The sequence below is a fragment of the Hordeum vulgare genome, chromosome 4H (assembly GCF_904849725.1).
Source record: "Hordeum vulgare subsp. vulgare chromosome 4H, MorexV3_pseudomolecules_assembly, whole genome shotgun sequence".
NCBI lineage: Eukaryota > Viridiplantae > Streptophyta > Magnoliopsida > Poales > Poaceae > Hordeum > Hordeum vulgare.
Window position 1 is genome coordinate 529,079,241 of NC_058521.1, and position 8,411 is coordinate 529,087,651.

The 8,411-nt window shown below is 52.8% G+C and overlaps 1 protein-coding gene across 1 annotated transcript; it reads right to left on the minus strand.

The window, feature by feature from the left end:
* Positions 1-488: 488 nt before the first annotated feature.
* Positions 489-4,348, minus strand: LOC123449284 (glucan endo-1,3-beta-glucosidase 3-like). Its single transcript, XM_045126438.1, has 3 exons — positions 3,978-4,348; positions 986-2,242; positions 489-891 (listed from the first exon to the last, which is right to left on the minus strand). Exons 1-3 carry the CDS (start codon positions 4,042-4,044, stop codon positions 713-715), a joined length of 1,503 nt encoding a protein of 500 aa, XP_044982373.1. The 5' UTR covers positions 4,045-4,348; the 3' UTR covers positions 489-712.
* Between the last annotated feature and the right edge of the window lie 4,063 nt (positions 4,349-8,411).

An 8,411-nucleotide genomic window follows, 5' to 3' on the forward strand; every position in this document is an offset into this window, starting at 1 on the left:
ACGCGAATTTCCACAAATACTGCGAGAAAAAATTTGAGGATCACCATTGAAGATGCCCTTCTTAAATGTTCCTCCTCCACCAGCAGATGACATCCAATGATCCAAACATCCAATACAATCCCAAATCCCCAACCAATACCAGAGTAAGAGCTCGTATCTTAAATTTCTATTTATAATGTAATTTAAATCTATAATGATGCGTACAATCTAAATATGTTGTTATTTTACTTATTTAGTCATTTTTAAATTCTATTTATGCAGTAAGTTTAAATAAATGTCTCAAGGCATGATTATTAGGTTAAGACGTGTTGTATGTTTTGCTTCCGTTGCAACGCACGGTCTCTTTTGCTAGTTATATCCAAACTTTGTATGAAATCCGTCCGGTTTACGCGAATTTCCACAAACACTGCCAGAAGAAATTTGAAGATCACCATTGAAGATGTTCTTCTTAAATGTTCCTCCTCCACCAGCAGATGACATCCATCCAATGATCCAAACATCCAATACAATCCCAAATTCCCAACCAATACCAGAGTACGAGCTCGGATCTTAAGAGCCAACATAACCACATCCCGTTCCATTTGGAAAGACACTTGCCACCCAACAGCACCGAGGCCAATTCTACTTGACAACGAAAAAAGAATCTCTCACGTCACTAATAGCACGGCTTCCCTACTCTGCTGCCTCTGCCTGACTTCCTACTACTCACATCCTACAACAGGGCGACGGCGCTCAAGAGCAGCGCGGTGACGACGATCCGGACGAACGACCTGACGTCGCCGGCTGCCCGCCAGGAGCCGGAGTCCGTGGTGGAGTTGGACGACGGCGCCAGCGAGGTTCCGTTCAGCAACGCGCTGCCGTTCTTCCCACCATAAACACAAGATCCATGGCCTGCAGAAGAAATGGGAAGTTCCAGCGACATGAGTCCAAGATGCGAAAGAACAGGCAAGGCAAGGAAGTATCTGCAGATGACTGTTGAGCTTACTCGGATCGGTGGTCGTGATCACGGCGACTCCGGAGAAGTAGCACGTCCCCGAGCCCATCCCCATCCCATGGTAGTAGGCATTGAACGCGTACGTGGCATGATCCTCCACGGTGTCCGGGTCATAGCACGGCTTCCCCTGCGTCAGCACAGAGCAGTCCACCTTCCCCGGGCCACACGCCCAGTCGAGCGCGGCCTGCAGCATCTTCTCGTCCGCGCCCTCCCGCGCCACGCAGTATGTCTGGTTCGTCGTGTCGTTGGCTAGCAGCACGCCGGAGCCCGTCAGGTGCAGCGCGTACGCCGGGATGCCGTTCATGTCGAACAGGCCCCAGTACTTCTCGGACGCCGTCCCGGGGCGGGTGTCCTCGTCGTACAGCTCGTAGATGAAGGTCGGCACGGCCACCCCAGGGTGCTTCGGGGTGCCGGTGACGTTCATGACGTGCCGGATGAGGTTGCTGTTGTACGTGTCGGCGTTGTCGTTGTTGGCGTCCGGCTCGGCGGAGGCGTCGCCCTTGTGCGGCCACCCGGTCTCTGTCACCATGACCGGCACGTTGGTGACGTTGAGGTACGCCATGGCGAAGTAGGCGGCGTCGACGACGGCGTCGAAGACGTTGGTGTAGTGCAGCAGGGTGTTGGCGTCTACGGCCTCCTTGTTGGGCGGCAGCGGCCGGAACAGCGCGTAGTCCAGCGGGATGACGCCGTTGGAGCGCATGTAGTCGTAGTAGGGGTAGACGTTGAGCATGAGGGGCGCGCCGGTGGACTGCAGGAACTTGAGCATCGGCACGATCACGGGGTCCAGCGAGCGGTTGAAGAAGGCCTGCGACGGCGGGAAGGAGTCGAGGATGATGGAGGAGGAGTGCGGCGTGGAGATCTTGATGTACTTGTCGAGCGCCGCGGCCACGAGCGCGTTCTGGAGGTAGCGCATGGCGGGCATGATGAGCGGCGCGGCGTTGGGGAGCGTGGAGAGCACCTCGGAGCCGACCGCGATGGCCGTGATGTTCACGGACGGGTAGTGTGCCGCCACGTTCCGCGCCACCCACTTGGCCGCCGTGGCGTTGGAGTTGCCGATGGCGAGGAGCTGCTCGTTGGGGACGGAGATGATGACGCGGATGCCGGTGTTGGCCAGCGCCGACAGCATCCCCGGGTCGGCGTCGTAAAGGCGGATGTGCCGGATGTTCTGCGAGCGGAGCAGCGTCGTGATCTGCGTGGCAGCCGGCACCGATGACATGGCCGTGCCGATGTTGACGCCGATGTACGCCCCTGCACGCCAAAGAAAAAAAAAGTTCAGACATTCTCCGTGCGGCATGGATCTGTTACCGTGAGATGCAAATACATTCTCCGTGTTTTAGTTTAGGTGAGAGAACAAAGTGCATAATAGAGCAGGAATCTTTGTTGGAACATATACTAATTGCACAGACATGCGTGATGCCGATGCTAAAGTGTCATGAATAAAACAGTAATAAATTGACGAGTACAAAAAGAGAAGAGAGGAGTGTTTTATAAAGCTGAAAACAAGCCACTCCAGGTTTTCATATTGCGGAAAATGAGCATGGGACATTTGGTAGGGGGCACACAGCTAGCTGTAAAGCACAAACTGGGTATGGGGCGAGACGTTGGGAACAACAGCCCAACACTGTGGCTTTGGTCTTTCGTGCGGCCATCCGCGCAACCCCGGGCTCTCGTGGGTGCAGTGCACCGCACACAAGGCAAGCAAAGATAGTCTGTGTGCCTGTGTCGCGTAGTACGCCATGGACGCGACTTCATTAGCTACGCAGGGCCCGCTGGCCAGTACTACGACACAATGCCAGGTGGTCCCCATGAACATCATCTTTTCCTTTCACAGTCAAACGGGTAGAACTGGACGGTGCTGTGCACGCTCAGGGTACTGTAATGAGCAGTATCTTGTCGCAATCGGCATGTGATCCGTGACATAATTACTGAGTCATTTACACCGGTTAACCCTGATGATCACACCAACCCCTACTCAGTGGATTGACCATGAGATCCTACTGCTTGACCACGATGGACGCCCACCGACAGACACGGTGCCCGGCTCAAGAAAACCTTGGCAGTAACCCAATGTTGAAACATCACGACGATCCTGTGGGTAAATTAACTACCGGCGGGGAGAAGGAAAGAGGAGGACATGGTGGGCCCACAAAGGCTGACGCTAAGCATGGGCCGCCGTACGAGCTCAGCGGCCACCGTCTCTTTCTGCTTAAACTTATGTGCACAAAGCCATCACGGCATCACAGATTCATGGGATGCCGGGGTTGGTTCTTGGTTACTACTATACATTATTTTAGTACGTGTAGGTAGATTAGCAAGGGGTGTGGCCGTTTGATGCTACTGGTAATATTCCTTGCCCTAGCTCCAAGCAAATCTTATTCTAAGCCCCTATTGATAGAATATGTAATGATAACAAGACCAGATGTTCTTATGGAACGTGCATAACTTGTATAAAAACTAGTCCGTTGCACGTGAAATGGGCAAGGAATACACGGGCTGGAAAAGCCCGGAGAAGGGAATCCCAGGGAGACCCGGTGGGCAAGCACAGAATAGGCCGAGCAGGACGAGTAGTCAAATCCAAACCCCGAAAGATACCGCTTGATTTGCCCGTATACAGTATCACATACTACTCCTATCAATAGCTCAAAGAATCACGTCAAAAAAATAGCTCAAAGAATTGATCTGGTGTTAAGAGAAAGCTGATGGCTGAACATTCCCAGCAGGACAAGCCAGAAACACACCGGATCATAAGACGACAAAGGAAAAAAATCCAAGAGAAAGGGACGGCACTAGTTCGACTAGTCTCAATCACAATCAGCCGGGTTCCCAGGGTTGCTGTAAAAAAGATAAAAACCAGCCTAGCCTAGTCCGTAATGTCGAATCAACACTGCAGCAGCACGGAGATCGTCCGAGATGGAAGAGCAAGCATGGTGTACAGCAATATACATACATACAGGAATAAGAAGAAGCGAAGAAACAAGCTCACCATCTTCAGCGTGAATAGCTTCGGCGGCGGCCAGCAGCAAGAGGAGGTAGAAGTGGATCTTCGCCATGTCGTCGCCAAAAGAAAAAGGCCCAGCCAGGAGCTCCAAACCACTTTGGCTCGGTCAACCTCCGGTACCCGTGTATCTCTCTCTCTCTTCTCCGCTCTGTTTTCTCTCTCCCAGCTCGGAGGAAGCAAAAGGATCCTAGCTAGCTACACCTTTTCTGCAAGATCCAGACTGCCTAACTCGAAGGATGGTAACTTGGGCAAGAAGAGCAAGCCGAAGAAGTGAAATGAAGAGGAGGAAGAAGCCGAAGAAGTGGAAGGGGATGAGGAGGGGAGAAAGAGGCCGAGAGGAAGAAGAGAAGCTGGAGAGGACGGGAGAGGCGTGGCGAGTGGGCCTATTAATATGAGGACGCAGAAAAGGAGGGGCTTTTGTGCAAAAGTGGGGGACGCAGCCCAATGGGAGGGGGAGCCCACCAATGGATCCGTTGCTTCGTGCGACTACTCACTCCTTCCCGGTGCCTCGCCCGTCACTGACAGCTGCGCCCACCACCTTTGGACGGCCCGCATGTCAGCAAGGAAGGCATCTTTCGGGAGACAGCCCTACGGTTAAGCAGCACGGATCACATGGCGCATGTCAGACATCCGACGGCTGCGATGCGATCTCGGGGAGCCAAGAGGCGGTGTTTCGCGCGGGTTTTCCTCTCGTGCACCCGCTCGGCGCTGACCCTCGCGTACGTATGTTCGACTGAGATGTGGACCCTCGGGAACGCCTGGTCCCGCGGCACCGTACCGGCCATCTCTGCGCCGCTTCCCCAGCTGCGCCTGCGCGTCGCAGCATCCCGCCTGCTTGGGACAACGGGAAAGATACGAACAAGCCACAGTAAAGCGCTGCCTGCTCACCGACGTGTGGGCCGGCGGGGCGGACCCGCGTGTCAGCTGCAGCGGGACACCAGGCGATCGGACAGTGGCGCAGACAGGTGGGCGCACCATACGAGGAGTGGACAGTGGAGGAGGTCTTCGGCGTGGCGGAGCAACGGTCAAAAACTCGCGACTCCGCCATGTGGCTCGGCTCTGGGCTGGAGGCGGAGAGGATTGGGTGCGCCGCGCGGTGCACGCACGCACGCTTGCTTCTTCGGCTTTCGGACCCCAACGGTCGTATTTGCATGTCCGCAGAGACAGGCCGCCTCGGCGACAGCCGACATGACCGTAGCTGTACCATCGGCTGCTGGTACGCAGGGCTCCTTTCAATTTCTTTTTTGCTTGCGTGCTTTGCTGATACGATGCTTGAAGGTTGCGAATGGGGTCGTTAAATTTGACCTGAGGCATGTCGCGTGCACCGGTGGAAGTTTGTTTCTCCCTATGACCAAGGGAATATACGGCCAAGTGGAGGTGTTCGTTGTTTATGGCACTGTATAATACTCCTCCGTTTCTAAATATAAGACTTTTAAGAGTTTTTAATAGAAAGGTACATGCAGATTATATAGACATTCATTTATTTTATTTCGTATGTAGTTCTCTAGTGAAATATCTAAAAATACTTATATTTACGAACCGGGGGTAGTAATTTTCTATACTTTCGAGTCTACGAGTTCATGACATCCCTAGGGCATGTATAATGGCGGCACCACATTGCTGTTATCCGATGAATCCACGTAGACTAAAAAGTGTTAGAGTTGTGTCGAATATTGTGTACACGGTAGGTTATAGTTGGACTCTGAGTTGTATTGTGTTTAGATAGGATATGGAGTCTGTCCAAACAGGACACTTATATCCTAGGCCTCTCATATATAGCGGGGGTAGACACACGATGTAACCTATGCCAACATAATAGCACACACGCGCACGGGGAGCCGGCGGCGTGTGCCGGCGCCCAAGGCGGCCAGGGTGTGGTATTGTGACGGTGTCACGGGGAGGAGCGCCCGTAGTCATGCCCCGAGGATGTAGCTATATCGGTGAACCTCGTTAACAAATCTCGGTGTCATGCTCGTGTGATCGCTTGGTCCTTGGATGATTGACGAAGTGCCTTGGATTATTCTAACAAGTGGTATCATGAGCAAGGTTCGAGACTGCGCGGAAGTTTATTTAGAGGAGAAGGAAAGCTCGACGTTGATCGATGTTGTCCGCATGGTTCGACGATTGATCTGGAGGAGTCGGAAAGTACATGTAGCAATCGGAAGCAGCAGGAAGCGGCAGATTGCACGGAAACAGCGATCACAAATTCGTGCTCGAGGACGTCTCGGAGGATGGCGGCGACTCTGATTGATTCCACGTGAAAAGCTTGAAGGTACAGCGGCCAAGACCCTGGCGGTAGCGCGTGGTCCAGTGGGGCACGTAAGGTTGAGCTAGAGTGGTAGGCCAGGTAGGTACGCATGAGCAGGCCGCGGCTCTTGATCCAAGCGAAGTAACAATGCCTAATAGGCTAGCCTGACCAAGGCTGTTGGCTAGCATGAGGCATGCTCAACACGGACGTGTTGCATGCAAGGATATGGTGCTGAGATGTGCAAGTACGAGTTAGCTAGGCGAGCTTGACGGCGTGAGATTTGTTTTGGAAACAAAAGGAGGACCGAGTCCTCATACGGCATGACAGACACAAGGCAGCAGCTGATCGTATTGGAAAGGAAAAATCCATCACGTTGATATCCATTGGAATTAGCACGAGGTGTTGACAAGGTAATTGCTAGCATCTGGAGTTGAGGCCAATGTTAACTTTCACAAGGTCAGCCGTTTGAAGAATCATGACGACATGAGGCATCAGGTTTGAGGTGGAGATGTTCGACGGGACTGAAAACCTTGGGTTACGACAGACAACGGTGAAAGATTTGTTGGCGCAACAGAGATATTTAAAGGCATCGCGGGAAGTCAAGCCAGCTAAGATGGAATTATCGTGTGACACATGGAAATTCGCGAATGACGATTTGGGAGCCTGGAGTGTGTCGTGCAGTCGAACGAGTTCGGCTGGGTTGGACTGAAAAGTCTGACAGATCGACGCGGGTCGGTTGGTATAGAAGACTGTGGTAGGATCAGCGAGACGACATAGGAGCGTGATGCTGATGGTGACCGACTTCTAGGCGTGGAAACACGTGGTGCATGCCTGATGGCTTGTGCGGCTTCAACAAGACTATGTCGCGGGGTTGATTCAAGACGGTACACACAGATCTTGAAGTCGACGGGGCGCGGAGGTGGATTGATCATCTACCATGGAGTCATGTTGAAGGTGGAGATGGAGTCTGAAGGACTTCACTCGGGGAAAAGCGAGTGACACGTGGTTTGGACTGGAGCTCAGTGGTTTGATGGAAACGTGATACTCGTCATCGGTCGGTGATGATCGGTGGTACTCTGCAGTGGGGGTTGAGTGGTGTGGGTTCGCGACCCTTGAGACTCGACCGTGACAGCGGAGGCTCGACGTACGGTACGCACGGGGCACGGAGACGGGCCAGGGCTCTGGTGGTCATACATGTGGTGAGACAACTGCGAATTTGACTCGGGATGGCTACAAGCAATGATGAAATTCCTTCAAGTTTCAGACAGGTGGTTAAGGAAGAGCGGTGATGTTGAGTTCAGGTAACTCTTATGTGCGACCCCAATATGAGTTGCTCACTTTCACGTAGGTCAGTGATCGGTGTGTGATGGTGTTGGATACTCTGGAAGTTGGGAGCGCAACTAGAGTAACGTGGAGCTTAATTTCATTTGAGCATTGACTATGGTCAGGAAAGGAAGGAACTACAAGTTGCAAGGTGGAGTCACATGGAGTCTTTGGAGTAGCAGCGGTGCTCATGGATAAGCTCAAGTTCAATGTACATGGAAGTTTGACGCATAGATGAATTCAAGGTGGTGGAGAATATTCGCCAAGGTGGAGTTTGTTAGAGTTGTGTCGAATATTGTGTACACAGTAGGTTACAGTTGGACCCTGAGTTGTATTGTGTTTAGATAGGATATGGAGTCGTGTCCAAACAAGACACTTATATCCTAGGCCTCTCATATATAGTGGGGGTAGACACACGATGTAACCTATGCCAACATAATAGCACACACACGCAGGAGGAGCCGACGGCGTGTGCCGGCGCCCAAGGCGGCCAGGGTGCGGTATTGTGACGGTGTCACGGGAGGAGCGTATGTAGTCATGCCCCGGGGATATGTGAGGGGGATATTGTTGGGTTTAGTCCCACATCGGTTGTGGGAGGAGAAGTAACACAGCTTATAAGGGTGAGGGTGTCCCCTCCTAACAGGCTAGTCTTTTTGGGGGAGAGGGCCCAACGCCTGTCATAAGTCGGTGTTGCTCTCCGGTTAGGCGTGTCAGGTGGTCAATTGTTGGGTTTAGTCCCACATCGGTTGTGGGAGGAGAAGTAACACGACTTATAAGGACGAGGATGTCCCCTCCTAACGGGCTAGTATTTTGGGGGGAGAGGGCCCAAGGCATGTCATAAGTCGGTG

What these genes read in the sequence shown, in the direction of transcription:
- LOC123449284 (XM_045126438.1), bottom strand. Translation starts at nt 4,044, where the DNA reads ATGGCGAAGATCCACTTCTACCTCCTCTTGCTGCTGGCCGCCGCCGAA. An exon ending in AGCTATTCACGCTGAAGATG is followed by an intron (nt 2,243 to 3,977) that starts GTGAGCTTGTTT and finishes TTTGGCGTGCAG; the next exon opens with GGGCGTACATCGGCGTCAAC. An exon ending in GATCACGACCACCGATCCGA is followed by an intron (nt 892 to 985) that starts GTAAGCTCAACA and finishes TTTCTTCTGCAG; the next exon opens with GCCATGGATCTTGTGTTTAT.